At 44.2% G+C, this 20,046-nt stretch overlaps 1 protein-coding gene across 4 annotated transcripts in view; it reads left to right on the forward strand.

Annotated features, from left to right (window-relative positions):
- The first annotated feature begins 893 nt into the window (after positions 1–893).
- The window catches only part of Vldlr (very low density lipoprotein receptor), a 31,338-nt gene continuing 12,185 nt past the window's right edge, over positions 894–20,046 (forward strand). The window contains exons 1-4 of one of the 4 annotated variants that reach the window (XM_090329699.1): positions 894–1,168; positions 14,864–14,983; positions 17,455–17,577; positions 18,905–19,027. In XM_090329699.1, the coding sequence (XP_090185825.1) occupies positions 1,087–1,168; positions 14,864–14,983; positions 17,455–17,577; positions 18,905–19,027 (448 nt within the window). In that variant the 5' untranslated portion in view covers positions 894–1,086. The remainder of the gene's footprint in view (positions 1,169–14,863; positions 14,984–17,454; positions 17,578–18,904; positions 19,028–20,046) is intronic. The other 3 variants (XM_090329700.1, XM_090329701.1, XM_090329702.1) reach the window with 3 other exon arrangements.

Below are 20,046 nucleotides of genomic sequence, written 5' to 3' on the forward strand. Positions count from 1 at the left end.
CGGCCCCAAAGCGGGGTACCCTCCCACCCCCCCATACCCCCCCGCCCCCTCCCCGTCCCTTCTTCCCTGACTTCCCAGGTGGGGAGAAGAGGTCCCAGGACCGTGCTAACCCCCCCACCCGAGGGGCCCTGGAGAGGGCGGGTGAGAGATGCTGGCTGCGCCCCCCCCCACCGCACACCAAGCCCCCCCCCGCTCCTCCCCCCCCCCCCCGGCTCCCACCAGCTGGCGAACCCCGCGGGACCGGCGAGCCACGCGGGCCGCGGTGGCCTCCGCGGCGGCGGCAGGTTCCCTGGATCAGGAAATTAGGACGGGCACCGGGGATTGGAGGCGAGGGCGGAGCGCGAGCCAACCAGAGGCGGCCCCGGGCCCCCCGTGAGCCCCGGGGCGGACGCGCGCGGGGAGCCAGCCGGGCCCCGGGAACCGTCCGGATGGCGGCGGCGGCGGCGGCCACGGTGTCCGCCGCTCAGGCACGCGCGCTCACACCGGCACACACACGGGGACACCCGGGACGCGTGTAGGAGGAGGAGGAGGAGGAGGGCGGAGGCCGCCGCGCCCCCGCCCCCCGCTGACCACTCCCCCTCCCGCCCCCTCCCGGCTTCTCACCCCGCGCTCCAGCCGCCGCCGCCGCCGCCGCCGCGGTGGGTGCTCGGCCGCGCGCTCCGCTCCTCTTCGGTCTCCGCCGCCGCCGCTCTCCGGTCCCCCTACCGACCCCCCTCCACCGCTCTACACACACAACACCCCCTCCCCCCCGCTCCTCTCCCCTCCCCTCCCCTGCAGCCTGCATTATTTTTCTGCCTGTCGGGCACGACTGGCACCGCTGCCGCTCCTGCTTGTGGCTGGCAGTCCCGGGGGGGAGGTGGGTGGGTGGGTGGGTGGGCTGGTAGGGAGGGAGGAGGTCGTGCAAGTTGTAGGGGAGAAGGAGAGGGTGCCCTCTTCTACCCCGCCCCCTTCCCACTCCCGGAGAACTCCTTCCCCCCCTCCTCCCCCTCCCCGCCCCCACCTCCTTCCTCGTCTCCGCCAGGACTGGTAACTTGTGGTGAGGAGCGGGCGAGCGGCGGCGGCGGCGGCACGCTCCGGGCGGGCACCATGGGCACGTCCGCGCGCTGGGCGCTCTGGCTGCTGCTCGCGCTGTGCTGGGCGCCCGGGGACAGCGGGGCCACGGCCACCGGTGAGTGCGGACGCGCCCGCCGGGGCGGGGAGGGGGGGTCTGTCTGTGTGTCTGGTCTCTGTGTCTGAGGAGGGCTCGCCCCCCCACCCCGACCCCCGGGAGACGCTCGCCCCACCCCACCACCCCCTTCCGCGCCGCCCGCCTTCCCCCCCCCTCCCCACCCTGGTGGCGCCTCTGAGCTGTCAGCGCCGGGGCTTGGAGGCTGCTGGGGAGGACGGGGAGGTTGACCGTGGTCCCGAAGCGGATCTTCACTCGCTCCCCCCCCCTCCCCGACACACACACGCGCGCTCGCAGAACCCCTGATTCGTGCCGGTGTGTTGGGGTCCCCCCGCCCCCTCCACATACACACACACACACACACACACGCACACACTCATCAGGGGCTGGGAAAATGTGCGCTTCTGAGCCGGTGAACAATGGTTCTGCCTTCCTGTGCCAGGCGGAGTGGCAGGAGGGGGGCAGAAGCCTGGCCTGGCCTGCGGGGCGCGTCCTGGGGTGCCAGGGCGCCTCTGGGACTAGAGGCTGGTGAAGGTGGGCGCCTCGGAGGGACGTGGAGTTGTGGGGGGGGGATCAGGGTGTCCCTCCGCCCCCCGTCCTCCCCCGGCCGCCGCCGTGAGCCGGCGCACGTTCCGCGGGTGGCAGCCCCGGAGGCACCGCGCCGCCCGCGCGCCGGGACCGCGACTCCCCTTCCCGGGGCGCGTTGGACCGGCGGGTTTGGGAAGTCTTCGCTTCGATCGGCAGGCTGGCGGAGCTTCCCTCCCCCGCTCCTCCTCCTCCCCTCCCCACACGCCAGCCCGGGGAGGGGTCGATGGACCTCCCGGGTCTCCCAGGTGGCAGATGGGGCGGCGGGGACCAGGTGGGGTGGGGAGGGGAGGTTGGTTTGTCCGTCGTGGCTCCCGGAGGAAGCTCTCTCTAGAGATCCCGGATCTGAATTCTCCATCTAGTCCCTGTCATGACGAACAATGGAGCGCAGGGGTACTGGAGGGGGGGAAGGGGGGGAGACCTGGTGTGTGGCTGTGGCTTGTGGAGAAGGGAGGTGGAGAGGGGGGGTGACGATCCTGAAGCATCTCCGCCCCCACCCCCCAACAGCACGCGTCCCCGGGGCTCTCTCCCCCCCATCCCCACCCCCCTCTCCTACTTGAGCCGCACAACTTTTTTTTTTTTCTGGGCTGGAGACCGAAAGCTTCTTCTGAGAAGGGTGACAGCCCCGGGGACACCTGGAGACCTGGAACCGGAGACTGTCCCCGCTCGGGGGGTTCGGACCTGTCACCTCCTTTCTGGCTTGGTGGCTTTGGTGGCTTTCTTTATATTAGGATTATTATTAATTTTAAGAAAGAAGAGGCCTGCGTGTGTGCTGAAGTGAGCGCGAGTGAACTTCCCCGGGGTGGGGTGGGGTGGGGGGAAGCGCGCGGCGGACGCGCCGCCCGTCCAGCGATCCTCGGAGCGTGGGTACTGGGGGCGGCTCCGGGTGTCCGACCCCCTTTCCCTCCCCTACCCCCCCACACCGCTCGCCCGCCCCGCCTCGCCTCGCCCGCCCTTGGGTTCCACAGTCCCGAGCGGAGCGTGAGAAGCTGGGCCGGGCTCTTCTGCGCTCTCTGATTGGTGGACGGCGGGATCACGTGGTTTTTCTTCCCCTTTTTGAAAAAAAAAAGCTTGGTCACGTGACCCCGCGGATTCTTAATTTAGCAGCCAGAGAAGGGTGAGGATTCAGAGGAAGACTGGACGGTTTTAGGAGCTAGTGGGAGTGTTCCCTACAAAAATAAATAAATAAATAGATAAATTAAAAAAAAAAATAAATAAACCAGACACTGAGTGTGTGGTAAAAGAATCTTCAGAGGCTGGCGTTAAATCAGCGATGCTGACCTGTTAAACAGCCCCTTAGAATGATGCCATGGCTTCCGTTATATGTTTATTTTATTTTGGGCAGTATTTCAAAACATCAAGTTTTGCCATTTCCCGCGGAGGAAGGAGAAAGCCTTCATTTTGGTCCCATGTCACACACACACATACCTGCATACTCTTGCCCCTGAAGACCTCTCTTCCAGAGGCTAAGCTTTCCCTGTGGGATATTGTAATGCCTTTGCTTTTCTTTTGTCATGTGTGAACTGAATGAAAACAGAAGCCCCTGTGAACCTAAGGAAAGAATGCAGCTCTTTTCTGAACTGGAGCAGATTTGGAGGTTGACCCTCTGTCAACCTAGACCAACTGCTGCCTTAAGTTCAAAGTCCCAGGACATGTGAGCTGACTTGTCTGGTTTTGTTCCTCTATGCCTACTGCCCTTTCTCTCCAGCCATCCCTATCCAATACACACACTCACTGTGCTGGGCTAAATTTCTATAGGGCAGGGCAGGTGTGGGTTAAGAGTTGTTGAGTAAAGTCAGATTTATTGGAGAGGCTAAAACACCTAATTGAAAAATAGCCAGGCTTACTAATGAAATTTTCCTTCAGCTGAGGTACAGTTTAAAGATCTGGGGTATAATATATTCTTGAAGGCTAGAGTCTAACAGAGGGCATGTGTGTGTGTGTGTGTGTGTGTGTGTGTGTGTGTGTGTGTGTACATGCACTAGAACTGGGGCTTGAGCACAAACACTTAACCGGAGTTTACCTTCACACTTGGCTTTTTTGCTTGAGACTGATGCTTGAGCCACCCATCCACTTCCAGTTTTTTGGTGGTTAGTTGGAAATATGAGTTTCATGACTTTTCTGCCCAGGTTGGCTTTGAGCTGCAATCCTCAAATCTCAGCCCCCTGAATAACTAGGATTACAAGTGTAAACTACTGGCATTTAGCTTTAGATATGACACCTTTTGTGAGAGCTAGTCACATAGGGCCAGCAACTATAAAAATAAGAGAAAAGTTTTATTTCAGGGAATGGGTTGATCTGACAGGCATTACAGTAGGGAACTGGAAGATAAGAGGGAATTATACCAGGCTCATCCAGAAAACTAAAACTAAAAAAGTATGGTAATGCTAAATTCCTCTTCCAATCCAAGAATGAACATTTGAGCAGCATTTTGGAAAAGGGTCACTGGCCAATGATAGTGCCTTGAAGCTTAGAACAACTTTTTCTTTTCTCCTCATACTCCATGTATCACTTATCCCTAGGGCCTGTCCTGTGTATTTTGATTCTTTGCTTTTATTTCCTAAGTCTCCAGATACCTAAGGCATTCATATAAAGGCTGACTTCAGCAGGGCTGTTAAATGTTAAGACTTCCGTACAACTAATTGCATATTTAAACACTATTCATTATTATCAAAGATAGTGACCTCCATCTGGGAAAAAAAAGTTTCTAATCCTTTTAAAATTAAATAACCATACATACTTCGCTGGAGTAGGGTTTTTGTTGAGGATTGCTGCTGCTGTTGTTATAATTTTTATAAGAAGTGAAAAGTAGTCACCAGATCCTTCTGTTCAAGAAAGGGGTATCAAACTTGTGAGACCGAATACTCAGAGTAATGTGGCCTTAAAATTAAAGGCACAGGACTATAGGGACAGGTAGGTATGGCTCAAGTGATAGAGCATTTGCCTAGCAAGCCTGAATTTAATATCCAAGAAGGGTGTGAAGGTTAATAGAGCAAAGGCACAGACAGTTCCTAACTATATGGCTTGAGGTTTTGAGCCAAAAAATAAAAATAAGACTTAGTATGTAGCGTGGAAATATAGATAACATGTAGTAAAGATCTAGAGTGTTTTCTATTTCTCATGGATTGCAAAGGAGTTTTTCTTCTCTGTAAAAGAAACAGTGACAAGATGAAACAGTGACCTAGTCAAGTCACAATTAGCTCCACTTTGGATACCAATCTTCTTTTGGAAACTAACTTCATGCTAGCCTATAAGAAATTAAGTACATTAGGGCTAATAAAGTGGGGGTTTGGGGTTGTTGTTTTTCCTTTTCTCTGTTTGTAAATCCAGTATTTTATTTTATTACGTGTGTGTGTGTGTGTGTGTGTGTGTGTGTGTGTGTGTGTGTGTGCCAGTCTTAGGGCAGAACTCCGTGCCTGGGGGCTGTCCCTGAGCTTTTATGCTCAAAGTGAGTATGCTACCACTTGAATCACAGCTCTACTTTTGGCTTTTTGGTATCTAATTGGAGATTTAGAGTCTCATAGACTTTCCTGCCTAGGCTGGCTTTGAATCATGATCCTCAGGTCTCAGCCTCCTGAGTAGTTAGGATTGCAGGCATGAGCCACCATCACCAGGTAATTATAATAAAGATTTTAATGGTATATAATCATATACCTGAGATCAGCTCATGGTGGGCCTAGACAACTTCCCTTCACATAATTAGCAGATAGATTAAAAATACCTAATTACATTAATCTCTAGAGAGTATTTAAGTCATAGTAATGTAAACTATTTCTAAGGCAAAGAGTCAATAAAAAAATGAACTAAGAAATGTACTTGCCAGAAGGGAGGTAGGGCCAAAGGGAGAGGGATAGACAAATGAAGAGAGAATGCACTTATGTATTACTAGATAGTAGGCACAAGGAACATCACTGTGACCACAGTGTTGGTTATTGATGACAAAACATCTGTGAGGGTGGGTAGCAGAGGCCTGGGAAGTGAGGAAGGCCTCTTTAGAGCTGTTAGCCTAGTGATGTAGCCTGAGCAGATGGTGAGTAATGACCAAGAGGAAAAACTCTGAGAGGAAATTGGTAGGGAGTGCCTACTCAAGCCTAGTGACAGTGGGAAGCCAGGAAATGACTCTCAGGCCATTCGCCATTCGGTAGCTTAAATCACTGTCTTGATTTGGATAGAGAATCCAACAGCCTGGAAGCAGAGGAAGAGGTGATTTAAATTTAGATCAAGTGTGAGCTGGGACATCGATTTATCCTGTGCTTGATGGCCAAATGACCAGAGGGATAAGTCTGGACTGGTTACCTGGCTACTCATTTAGATTAAGTGTTGGGGTCAGTTAAAATTAGGACACAGGAAGATAGGAAGATAGATATTAGAAGAAGCATTTTGCCATGCATAACTCTTAAGACATCCAAATAAGTTTTACCTACATAATGGGCTCAAGAGCTTTACTCAGGTTGTCACCAGTATGTCTGTTTTAAAACACTAGCATCCTGCAAAGAACACAAGAAAACTTATGGGGAATAATAATGTGCAAAGCCTTTGTAAAAACCTTGGAAATGAGATAGCCTCTCCATGAAGTATAGCATCTATAGCTTCTAAGTTTAGCATGATGACCTCAAGCATAGTCAGAGACTAGCATGATCAAAATTAACCTAAAAAAATTAGTAGTATGTGTTAATTATACAAAAAGGACCTATTGTAATGTTTCCATATAAGCATACAATCTACTTTGATTAAATTCCTCCATTAATCTTTCCCATTTTCTCGCTACTTCTCTTTCTGGGACATTTTTAGTTATTAGTCATTATTCTATTTTTACACGGGTATCTAAAATACTTTAATCATATTCATGCTACCTCGTGCCGGCACACACACACACACACACACACACACACACACACACACCCTCACTTTTCCTTTCTTCTTCTCTGTGTCACCTAGTTCTCACTCCCAAACAGTCCCATTTTACACTCCTGTTTGTTTTTAAACTCTAGATTTCACATATAAGAACATATGTGTTCTGGTTTTTATTTCTTTTTAGTCTGGGTTATTTATTCCAGTTCTATTTTATTCAAAGCATATAGTCTCATTCTCCTATGGCTGCACAATGCTTTATTGTGACTATTCCACATTTTAAAAATATTGTCAACTAATGGGCCGCGCACCTGTGCTGATCTCACAGTTGGTTGTGAACAGTGACACAATGAACATGGATGTACAGGTATCTTCAGTGGATTCAGGCTCACATTTCTTTGGACATATGCCCAGCGGTGATATATCACCTCCATATTGATTTCCATAGTGGCTACTCTAATTTATATTCCTACAGATGGTATATTAAAGGTTCCTTTTCCTTCCCATTCTTCCCAGCATCTGTTGTTGTCTGTTTTTTTGATGATAGCCATACTGACTTTGCTGAGAGGGAAACTTGGTGACATTTTGATTTACATTTTCTTTAGGACTAAGGATCAGATATTAAAGCTTCACAAGCACAAGCTAGGGGCCAATCTAGCATTCAGTGTGTTAGTAAGACTTCCAGGGATTCTGATGTACATTAGAACCTGAGTATCAGAGACTTAGTTTGCTACCCGTTGAAGCTAATACTTCCTAGGGTAGATCAGGTTGTTCTTGTGCCCTCAAACAGAAAACCAAAAGAAAAAGTCTTTCTAGAAAAAAGACTGTTAAGGAAATTCTAGTGGTGTTTTTTAGGAACCAGCGTGGAAAAGGAAGGTAGAGTTTGATCTCAATAAGACAACTGTACTAGGAAAGTATCATTCTGACGAGTGAAACCACCTAATTCTGGGTTAATTTAAGTGAGGTTTACTATCAAATTTCAAGTCTACAGAATGTTCTAGAAGTGTATAGTCTTGACTGGACTGAATGTGTGCTCAGTAATATGGTACCTTGAGCTAGAGTATTTGGGTTAAAATCCTGTCTCTGCCTGGAGTACTCATAATCCAGGTACTGTATTTCCCTTCTCCACTAAGTTTTTTGAAATGTAAAGGGGAGACAATATCGCTAACCACATGGACTGAAGATTAAGAAAATGAACTCATGGACCAATGTTTGGTTGCCCCTCCCCCAAAATAAAAAAGCATTCAGTTCTTTATCTGTAATGGGAATTTTATTTAGACAATTAAACAATAAAGCTCACTTATGCCAGTAAATCAGATGGATTAATCTAAGTTTAATAGCTTTTAGTTAGTTGTCCCTGCATTGGTGCTTGTAGATCTCAAGGGAGACTTTCAGGAAAAAAAAAAATCTTTACACTTGTGACTCAGACCCTCTTTTTTAATGCCTTGTTGCAAGGTTTGGGCTGGGCAGATACTCCTTCTGTGTAGGAAAAGTTATTTGCTGACTGAGAAATCTGTGTATCCTAAGAGGAGTTTTAGCCTATGAATAGAAAAATAGGCATTATACTAGCAAGCCATAGATGTGAGCTAACTAAAAATAAATACCTTTGGTGGCCCCAGAAGTGCCAGACAAATGGACTGAAGAAATTGGAGCACATAACATCCCTATACTTACACCACAAGGAAAGGCGAAAGAAATTCATTCTTGGCCTTGGCAGCACCAAAATATGACATCATGGGCCCACTGTGCAAATTCAAAGCTACTCCAGGCCTGATACTTAGAGACACTTCCTTTTTATTCATGTGGGAATGCCCAGAATGCCTACCAGGAAATCTATCCTCCATCCTGAAGACTTGACAATTACTGTAAGGTATATACAGTGTGTGATCTTCTGTTGCGTTGTTGTTGTGGCTTGAATTTAGAATCTGGGCACTGTCTCTAATCCCTTTTGCTCAAGTCTAGCACTCTACTACTTTAAGCCACAGTACTGCTTCTGGTTTTCTGGTGGTTTACTGGAGATAAGAGTCTCACAGAGGCCGGGAGTTTGGCCTAGTGGTTAAAGTGCTTGCCTAGCATGCATGAAGACCCGGGTTCGATTCCTCGGTACCACATACGTAGAAAAAAGCCGGAAGTGGTGCTGAGGCTCAAGTGGTAGAGCTCTAGCCTTGAGAAAGTCCAAGGACAGTGCTCAGGCCCTGAGCTCAAGCCCAGGACTGGCAAAAAAAAAAAAAAAAAGAGTCTCACAGACTTTTATTTTTTTCTCCCCTGCTGTCTTCGAACCATGATCCACAGATCTCAGCCCCTGAGTAGTTTGGACTATAGGTGTGAGCTACCAGCATCTGGCTGTTTTTCTTTGCTTTGCTTTCTTGTTTTTCCTTTCTTTTCTTGCCTTCATCCCTTCCCCCCTTTCTTTGTTGTTGCTGTTTGTGACAATCCTGGGTTTAAACTCAGGGCCTGGGAATTGTCCCTGCGCTTCATTTTATTCAAGCTAGTTTTCTACCACTTGAGCCACAGCTCTATTTCCAACATTTTTGAGTAATTTATTGGAGGTAAGAGTCTCATGGACTTTCCCTTCCTGGATGATTTTGAATCACGATCCTCAGATCTCACTTTCTGAATAGCTAGGATTATTGGCATGGATTACTGACACTTGGCCATATAATTTTTATGGAAACCTGTATATTCTTCTTTCATTTAACCTATCTCTTAAAGTCACTGAACAGTCAACGTGTGACTATTGAAGTGAGCAAGGTACTTGCCACATGGGCATCCTAAAGTAAGTTTGCATAGTCTGATTCCATCTATAGAAGTGACAATAAAAGCAGGTAGTTCCTTGACACTTTGAGGAATTCATTCATGACTCATTTACATAGCCATATAAGTGAGTAGGTAAAAATGACTGCCAGTTGTTGACCTAAAAAGACAAAGGGATTCATCTGTCAGAGTGAGAAGGAAAGCTAGACAAGTTTAATTTCTTCAAGTAAGAGAACCCTTCTCAAATTCCTCCAGCAAACTTCAATACTCAAATGAAAGTCTTCCAGGTTGAAACAGAGATGGCACATCCGTGGCCTTTCCCTGGGCCTTGAGGAACCCATTAAAAAATGCATTCTGCTCTAGAATTTTGCCTTTCTAGGTAGATAGATGTTAAGAAAACGCCAACTACCTCTACTCCCTACTCATTGGCTTTAGCTTAGCTGAAGAATTGAAAGAACTTTGGGTGCAGATAATTTCAAGCTCAGCCTGTTCCCTTTTATAAAAATATAATACTGAACTTGAGATTTAACTTTCCTGGGATGGAAATAGACTATAGGTCTGCAATCCTATAATCCGCCAAAGCTTTGCAAACCAAAAGCTTCTTAACTCATTGTAGGCCTTAAAACTGCAGGCCTGTGAAACAGCAGCAGTTTTAGTTGAGTACCAGAGATGGAGAAGTAAAAAGAAAATCTTTCTGGATCTCAGAGAGAAAAGCCACAGCATTCCCAATTAGGTAGCTGAGATCTGTGCATTCAATTTAGCATCTGAGCTCTTCCCATCAAGCAGCAAAAAATGAAACAGAACTTGGCAAAACAATTTTTGCTAGTAGCAGGCTCTCCACACAAAGTGATTAGGAAACTAAACAGGAGGCAAGCCCATAAAGCTTAAGGTCGTATTTGCCTCAGTTTAGAGGACTCTTCAGCAAGCAGTCTCTGATGGTCTCTCTCCTCATCTACACTAGCAGGTGGGGTCAGGAGGCAATTTGAGAAGCACATGATATTTCCAATGCCAAGATTCCCTCCTTCCTAATGAAGTGTTTGTTGCATGTGCCATGGTAAACAGAGCTTTGTGACAAGCAGGCAGAGGCGTGGATGAAGTAGACACATCTGGAATGAGAACAGTAGAAATTAGACTCTTTTCATCCTGTTCATTGCAATGAACAGGAAAGAATGCTTATGTCCTTTAGTATTCTTTTCCATATATGTGGTTGTTGAGTTGCTAGGTCTTGAATATAACTGATTATTGCTGATAGCTTTTATGCTACAACCAAATTCATAGACCTCCCTTAAAAGGTGATTGTGAACTAAATCAGAGTATCATGTGCTACGTTTTCACTCCAGACTAACTTCAGTACTTACAAAACGTATAGCTTTAAAACTTATTTGTATAGAAGTTTTCATCCAGGTACCAAACCCTGAAGTGGAAAACTATCTTTTGATGACATATTTTAAATTCATTTCTCAGGAGTCTCTGGATTCAATCCCCAGTAAAACACACACACACACGCACACACACACACACACACACACACACACACACACACACACACACACAGTCCCTATCCAAGACTGATAAAAGCTTATCATTCTGCCTATACATATTTCACTGTCACTGTTCTTAACAGCATTTAGATCCAACTTTTGGTAACTAAAGCCCTTAAAAACTTTAACTCTTTTCCATCTTCACTATATCCTAATTGAAACGTCACATTTCAAGGATATTTGCTGTCTGACTGCAATTTGTTCTTCTCCTGCTTTTTCAAATAAAGTACTCAGAATAGCTCTCACAACTCCCACAGTCCTCGAAGGCAGTAGGAATCAGGAGCTACAGCTAGCGGCCATTGAGAAATGTTGAGAATATTCTTTCTCAGTATGCAAAAGCCACGGAGGCCAGAGAAGGAGGTAGCCAGGTACTTCACACCTGGCTTAGCAGTATAAAAACACATAGATGAGACTCCCTGACAAGTCTCTCCCCTTCTCCTGTTCCCTTTTGTAGCTCCCTAGTACTTTACATCCAATAAAACATTTGTAGAATGAATAAATATTATAAACCAATGGCAGGATGTGTCATTAAATCATATTGCTCTGTAGCCGTGCCATCCTTTGCTAGGCTCTAGAGAGTGGTGGATATAGCATTAAAAGCCTTGTACCGTTACTATATGAAAGTAACCACATCCATGTGGTCCTTTTTACTTGAACCAACTTTTAATCTCCCTGAGTATCAGCTACCATGTGTAGAATTTCCCCTAAGAGCAGGGAGACGTTGATAATGGTGAGACCAACTACAGCATTGTGTGCAGTACACAAGCGTCCCAGGCTGTGCTGTCTCTGTCTTATCTGCTCTTATGCCAGTATGCCCCAGCTGTGAGTACTGAGAGGCAGTAAGAAATTTGAAGCTTTCTGCTTGGAACCTCCCTCCCCCAGGAATCTGTATGCTTTGTATGATTCCTCTGGTTTTCTTGCTTTAAAAACATAATGTTATTGTTAGTATTACTGTGTTGTATAGAGGGGATACCATTTCATAAATCAAGTGATGAATACATCTCTCTTTTTTTGGATAATGTCCCCCCTTTTTTTTAACTGTCCCCCACTTTCTCCTTTTCATCCTTGTCGTAAGTTACATAGGTCATTTCCCACATAGTCTATACTTAATAGCATAATTGCATTTGTTGTACCCTTCCTCCCTCTCTTGCCTCTGGTTTTCTTCATTGTAGGATTTCAGGGACCAAATCTGTGCTTAACTGAAAACAATAATATCCTACATAAGCACGGAACGGCTAATCATAGGAAATACCTGTACACCAGCTGTGCTGTATTAGGCAAAAAGCTCAGTGCCCTCCTTTGAGTCTTACTTTATATTGCTGTGAGTTTAATATCCAGATGCTGAGCCCAGGAGAACTGAGCTCAGAGAAATGGAGAATAGGTCTGTGGCTGTCCTTCCCTTTTCTTTTCTATCATCGCCAAGTTAAAAACCAGATCCTTTGGCTTCCTATCCATACTTTCACCTATTTTTGCCTTGTAAACATGCATTTTTCCATTGAGTGCCCAACTTCTAAGAAAGGAACGTCTACTTCTATGAAACCTCTATTTCCACCCTCTCCTTGCTACTCTTCTGAATCCCACTTTGCCTACTATAGTATGGATATGGGTAAGAAATTCAATAAAGGGGCTGGGAGTTTGGCCTAGTGGTAGAGTGCTTGCCTAGCATGCACGAAGACCCGGGTTCAATTCCTCAGTACCACATACACAGAAAAAGCCAGAAGTGGAGCTGTGGGCTCAAGTGGTAGAGCTCTGGCCTTGAGAAAAAAAAATCCAAGGACAGTGCTCAGGCCCTGAGTTCAAGCCCGGGACTGGCAAAAAAAAAAAAAAAAGAAATTCAATAAAGCATTAGGATTTGGCTCTATGATTTGAGATATGACTTAAATAAATGAAAAGAGTGAGTTCAGAGGCAGTGTGATACCCCTTATATCTCTGGGCAGTCTAGATTACTTAAAATCTTGACATAGTTCCATTTTCCAAAGGTTGCTATTCCAGCTACCATTTGCAATTCTCAGGTATGAAACAGGAATTGAGGAATGGGAAATAAGTTTTCCATCTTCTTCATCATAGAATCATGCACTGCTCAATAATCTCCAGAGATATGGCATTTTAGACCATTGATCAGTGAGGACTCTCTTAGGTCTTTTTTTTCTGTGCTAACATTATAGCATTATTGTCTTACATAAACCTAGATAGTCTAGCTTGCTATGGCCACTTTGGTATGAGATAGCTTATTTTTCCTAGGCTATAAACCTGTGCAGCATGGTTGGTGACTGTAACACAATAGTGTTAAGTTTCTAAACATATCAGAAGATATACCGTTCTTTTTTTTTTTTTTTTTTTGCCAGTCCTGGGATTGAGCTCAGGATTTTTCACAAGGCTAGAACCCTACCACTTGAGCCACAGTACCACTTCTGGCTTTTTCTATGCATGTGGTACCAAGGAATTGAACCCATGTCTTTGTGCATGCTAGGCAAGCACTCTACCACTAGGCAAAGCTCCCATCCCCAGTTTGCTGTTCTTTTTTTTTTTTTTTTTTTTTTTTTTGCCAGTCCTGGGCTGGAGCTCAGGGCCTGAGCACTGTCCTTGGACTTTCTCAAGACTAGAGCTCTACCACTTGAGCCTTAGCACCACTTCTGGCTTTTTTCTATGTATGTGGTACCGAGGAATCGAGCCCGGGTCTTCGTGCATGCTAGGCAGGCACTCTACCACTAGGCTAAACTCCCGGCCCCCAGTTTGCTGTTCTTTTAAAAGTGGTTGTTACTATCCAAGAACTTTAAGCATGCTAAGGGGAGGTCCTACCACCAAGTGGTATCCTTGATTCTTGCTATAATTGTCTTGCTTTATAAACTTAAGTTCCATTCACTTAACCTTTCTTAACTCCCACTCCATTCTCCTTTATAAAATAAGTATTTGGTGGGTATACTATTTTCACACACATGTATATATACATATATGAGGTACTTTAGTCATATTAACCTCCCCATGTCACCCTTTTCCTCTCCTCTACTGGGTCTCCCCAAAGAGTCCTCCCCTTTTAAACTCATGTAATTTTTAATGGTTCTGCATATGAACATAACATGCCATATTTATCTCTCTGATCTTAGTTTCTCACACTGAACGTGATGATTTCCATCCAGTTCCCTCCATTTTCCTGAAAATGATATCTTTTCAATATTCTTTATGGCTGAACAACATTCCATTGTATACATGTGCAACATTTTCTTTGTCCATTCATTTGGCATTGGGCATCTAGGCTGATTAGAATCCCGCTGGAAGGCCAAAGACCCTCTTTGAGGCAAGTTCTTCCTTTCTCCATTCTTTTCAGAAATAAGACCTTGGCAGTTTATTTAAGTTGTTCCTTTTTTGCAATCATATATTTCCTTATACTCAGATAATGCTCCATCAACACTCTTCTCTGTTAACAAGAACCTTCAAATGCTTTAAGTGGTTTAAAAAAGTCTGCAAAACCTGCTAACCACTCACTGGATTTATTTTTTAGAGGTTCTTCTTTCTCCTTTGCAGTTTTCTTTACTTGTGTCTTTTTTACAGCTATCTGTTCATAATATTATAGTTCCTAAATATTTTTAGTTCCTAAAATCTTACTGGATCACTGTAATATATATTGTGTATATTGATGAAAATAGTGTCATGTGGCACATGATGGCATTTCTTAGCAACTGTGTGACCATTTCTAGTCATACTCCATTAGCCAGAATTAATTATCATGACAATGCTTCCCTATGAGAGCAACTGAAAACATAGCATTTAGCTTTAGTATGTGTCTAGCTAAACACTTTGCTACTTCCAGTCACTCTCTGGGACCCATCAAGTTCTTATCCATAGAATGCTATATACCCTGTTGAATCAGCAGTGGGTCTTCTATGAGGGTCCTTGTCCTTGCATTTTGAGGAATTTGCATCTCTAGTTTATCACCTTTGCTTTGCTAAATACTCCCTCCTGATCCTAGGGAGAAAAGCCAAATGTGATCCCTCCCAATTCCAGTGTACAAATGGTCGCTGTATTACTCTGCTTTGGAAATGTGATGGGGATGAAGACTGTACAGATGGCAGCGATGAAAGGAATTGTGGTAAGTGAAGAGTTTCATAACCTCACTTGCCGCCTCATTTGGATTTGCGTAGTTTCTTAACATAAATGCATATTTTACCTTATTTTCTGCAAATGTGTGGAGATTCACTCCAAACAATGGCTTCAGAACAGAATCCAAAGAATGTACACTTCCTGGATCCAGGTCTAAAGAAATAATACTTGACATAGACTTATCAACTTAAATATGGTAAAGATACAATAGAGTTCCTTTCAAATGATGGAACTTCTTTCGTCTTACATCAACAAATATATGGTCCAGGAACTGAGGAAAGGAACAGGAGTACCAGAAATAGAGGCAGAGAGGAAACCTAACTAGGAGCATTCTCAAATGACTATGATCCCAGAAAAAAAAAGAAAGAAAAGAAATCTGTAGACACTACAAAATCCCCTGAAGTTTCAGGGAGTGAGTTAACCTCCTGGCAAAGAAATGCCAAGCTAGCACAGATGAAAGAGTAGATAAGGATGCTTTTCTAGTTCTCTGCCCACAATAGTTACTAATCCTAAAGTATTAGGCAGGGAGGAAGACATTCTTTCCCCAAAAGAATGGGGATATGGCATTAGACCATTGATCAGTATCTCTCAAAAGATCATTGTGAGAAGTGCCTGTGTGTGCAGTCTCCGTAATCTCATGTCAAACAGAACAGCTGGGAATTACATGTCAGTATGATACAGAGGTACCATGAATACATGATGAAGCTTTGCTTTTTGTTCCTTTGTCCTGTGTTATAAAATCTCTGAAGCAAGGCTCTGTGTGACTATCACTGCTCCCACTGTTATTTGTCTTTCAAAAGATGTTATAGACTTTTTCCCTATAGAAACTAGAAATACAGAAGAAAAATAAGAATTGTAGGTGGGCTTGATGAAGGTAACTGACTGCCACCTTATGATGTCCTAATCTCTTCTCTATGCATCATTACTAAACAAATATGGTGGCAGACATTGTCCTTAGCTCACTCTCTAAGGGATGTCATAGGTATTTTTAGGTCAAAGAGTAGGGCAGTAGCTCCATAGAAAATCCATGCTGAAACCTCAAAAAAAAATTATCTTCAGGATCAAATGAAGACCATTTCTCCTGTACTACAGGTTTTAATCACTTGATTAACATTAATATTTCCATATCCACCACCACAAGACATTGAATATTTTGCTATTTCTGGGCTATCCATGGAATATAATTCTCAGCAAATATCTTACTAGAAAGACCTCATGTTTTCAGAACAGTACCATGGCTCTGGATTTGAACGTTTCCAAGCCATTTCTTCTGAGTCTCATACTTCTACATAATGCTTAATCTCCCTCCTGTTTGGTATTCATTTTCCTTTGTCTGCCTTAAAGTTCAGATCAGCTGACTTCAAGGCCAGTCAAGTTATAAATAGTTAATCTATTGGTGTAAGTGGCACCTTTTCCTCTATCCTACACTGAATATTGAGCAAAACCTATTGCATTTTTTTCTTAAGTGGTCATCATTTTCTTCCTGTTCTAGACGTCTTTCATCTAACTCAGCAGAAAGAAGCCTGGATCATGAAGGCTAATCACTAGCTTTCCCTAAACTAACTTCCTTATAAATACCCTCTCAGTCACATGGAGGGAAGGTTTGGGACAGGGAAAGAGGTAGATGAACAGTTTATTATAGTGACTTGAGATTATCTGAGGTATGAAAAATTCAGTGGACACTTGGTCCTTGTAGATTGCTGCCTCCCAAGTAGGAAGATAAAGAAAGTAGAATATCACTCAGAGAAGCTGCTTTGAAATACTCCTTATCACAGGGAAAAACTTCCCACTCATTTAACACTTCCAAAGACAGCTCCTGATTTTCTGTCAAACCTTTTGATATGAAACTTGATTATAATCTCTATCTGAGCTCTTTTATTCAAGTGTGACAATTAGTATGGTCAACTTAAGTTCCTATTTCCTGAGCCATGAATTCCTACTGATCCAGGAGATAGGTCAGTTCTAGCTCTTCCTCCTATTGGCCCATTCAGTTTCTCTCTATGGCTCAGGATCTGATTCAGATATCCTCTTTACCCTGCCAATGAATGCTCAGAGTGGAGAGAGATGTAGTCTATAATCATTATGTTCAATATTTATATTCAAACTTTGCTTACACGCTTATTTTTTTATATCATCACGACATTTTCTTCTTAAAATCCTAAACTTGCATATGACTATTTCACTACTTCCTCTCATTGCAACTACCGAAGAGGATTATGAATTGAACTAACTACATGCAACCAACCTTGTAGACTTTTCTTGACTTCAGTTACCTCTAAGTCTCTCGAGTGAACATTTTCCACTGGGAGTGGAGGGAGGGAAACTTTTTCCAAAGTTACTAAGGATGTTGATGGTTGAGTGTCAACTGATACCACTTCATAAAGATATATTAAAACACGATATGAAGAGCGAGATCTTGGAAAAATGACTGTCTCTAACCCTGTGATTATCCTTTCATAGTAAAGAAGACATGTGCTGAATCCGACTTTGTGTGCAATAATGGTCAATGTGTTCCGAATCGATGGCAGTGTGATGGTGATCCTGACTGTGAAGATGGTTCTGATGAAAGCCCAGAACAGTGCCGTGAGTGTGATTTGCTATGGGCTTGAATTTTTCCAAGCCATTTCTGAGTCTCACAAGTTCTATGTAACGCTTAATCTATTGTTTGGTATTCATTTTCCTTTGCCTGCTTTAAAAAGTTCAGGTCAACTGACTGCAAGGTCAGTAAAGTTATAAATAGTCAATCACTCTCCTTTAAAGAAAAGTTCTTCCTGTTCTAAACAAGACTGACATTCTCTTGGGTAGCTTTACCATTGAATGCTTAAGTGGAAGCCAGTAGATTTGATTATGAACTCCTTGACTAGGTGCATAGATTTCAAATGTTTTCTAATGACTCTAAGCACATGGTCCTCTAGTCCTGGAAGTTAAGACAAGATGCAAGGCCTCTCATGGACCAAGTAGAGGCTTTTAGATGTACAGCTTTTCATAGTAGGAACAAAGAGAGCTATTACTTAAAGAGTAAAGTGACTAGTAGTATAGTTTGTGATATTTTTTTCCACAAGTACATAATCTACATTTTACCAGTGCAGCAATCTTAAATAAGAGACACTAAATAGGTATGTGAACATACATCCCTGAACCTAGGCTCCTTTGTGGGGGGTAAAAGGCTTTGAAACCATACAGGGTAATGATTTGGGGTTATTTGAATGTCAGGTAAAGAAAGTCTGCAAATTCATTGTAAGGCAGTAGAGGTCTGCTCATGCAGACAAAGGACTCGCATAAACTTTATGAAAAAGAAGAAAAAAACAAACCAATAGAGCAGGAACTTGCCATTCTTTAGTCAAGACGTGAGTAGAATAGTGATAGTACTAGTTAAAGTAGATCGAAAACTTGTTGAGTTATTGGCAGATTTTTATGAAGATCCAGCCCCAAGTTTTAGTGGAGGATGGTCTGGGAAACTCAAGAGTTAGTGCCTGTTCCTGCTTTACAAGATACAGAGACCTTCCAGGAGGGTCTGTAAAGAAGAAGGTCTGTAAAGGAATCTGGGTGACGGGGGTTAGCAGATCGGGAATTGGATGAAGTCAGGATTGGGTGATGATGTTTGATATAGGAGCAGGCTGGCCAATCAACTTAATCATGCCAAGTAAAACAAAAGCCTGAAGTGAGTAGGCCATGGAAACCTTGAAGAGTGGCATAGCCAAGGCTGTCAGAGGCACTGTGTTGATTGGCCTGGCTTCTAAGGACTGGAACTGGCCAAGGATCCACCCAGGCTCCCACTTATCAGTCTACCCCAGTGTGCCAAGCCACTGAGTCCCAGATGTCACACTTCCAGGCAGCACAGGAGCAGCAGCCGCAGCAGCTTTGCACTGATCAGTTCTGAGGCTCTTTTGAGATTGTATATCATCAACAGATATGAGAACATGCCGCATAAATGAAATCAGCTGTGGCGCCCGTTCTACTCAGTGTATCCCAGTATCCTGGAGATGTGATGGTGAAAATGATTGTGACAGTGGAGAAGATGAAGAAAACTGTGGTAAGAAGATCAGTGTGGAGTGGCATATCCCAAAGACCCCTTTCCTCAAAGGAGGGTGGGCTAGGGAAACAATTTTAAGCACGAAGATGCAGTTACATTGACTCACTTTTTTGGTGACTTCACTGTCTGCTCCATACTTGTTCTTCCTCACTGCCCTAAAACTCTTAAAGACTCTGAAGTGGTAATAGACCGTTTCTTGATGTTTCCTCTAGGCATATAGAACTAAGAAGGTAAGTTATTCAGGGCAGTTAATTTTAGCGGTAGTTCAGTGAAGCAGCAATTGTGTGAGTTATTGTCTCTGATATGACAGTAGTTCATGAGCCTTTCTCATTTTTGCTCAATAAAACCAGAAAGTGATTAGGGCCAGCAAACACATTCATGGGTCTTAACTAGATTTGCTTATTAGAATAAATTACTGGAGAATTATACATCTCTCCTCCTCAAGCTAGTTTCTATTATACCCTTTCTAAAAGTTCAACCAGCATAGAAGCCTGAATTAACATGTTCCTAGCAAATGCTTCAAGAAAAAAAAAAAAAAAAAAAAAACGATCCAATCTTTGTGTCCTGTTGCGTTCCTATCTCTGAAAGCTAGCTCTGTTTTCTTATTCTTTCATGTTTTTATTCTTGGAAAATCTGCAATAAAATCCTCCATGTTAAAAGTGAGGCCCTGAGAAAATCTCTAGGTTGAACAAACATTGCTTTGAGTGTTCTTTCAAGCTGCCGCCCTTTTTATAGGTCCTCTAAAACCACCAGCTCCCAAGCCTGATGAGCCTGACTTCATACTACACTAGTGTTCAAGAAAACTCAGGATCTTACATTTGAAATGCCAGTCTTAACACATAGCAGTCGCCTCCTGAGGTCAATTCCTCTGCACCTAGTCCAATGAGTTTTCATGAGTCAATATCAGATTTGAACTTTATTTATTGGTAAGCCCTGGAGCTGCCAAACCTTTCCCACATCAATCTACATTTTGCTTCCCAAGAGAGTCGTGGTCTCCCCTTCCACTTACTGCCAAATCC

This window comes from Megascapheus bottae, chromosome 3 (genome assembly GCF_031878675.1).
Source record: "Megascapheus bottae isolate mThoBot1 chromosome 3, mThoBot2.hap1, whole genome shotgun sequence".
NCBI lineage: Eukaryota > Metazoa > Chordata > Mammalia > Rodentia > Geomyidae > Megascapheus > Megascapheus bottae.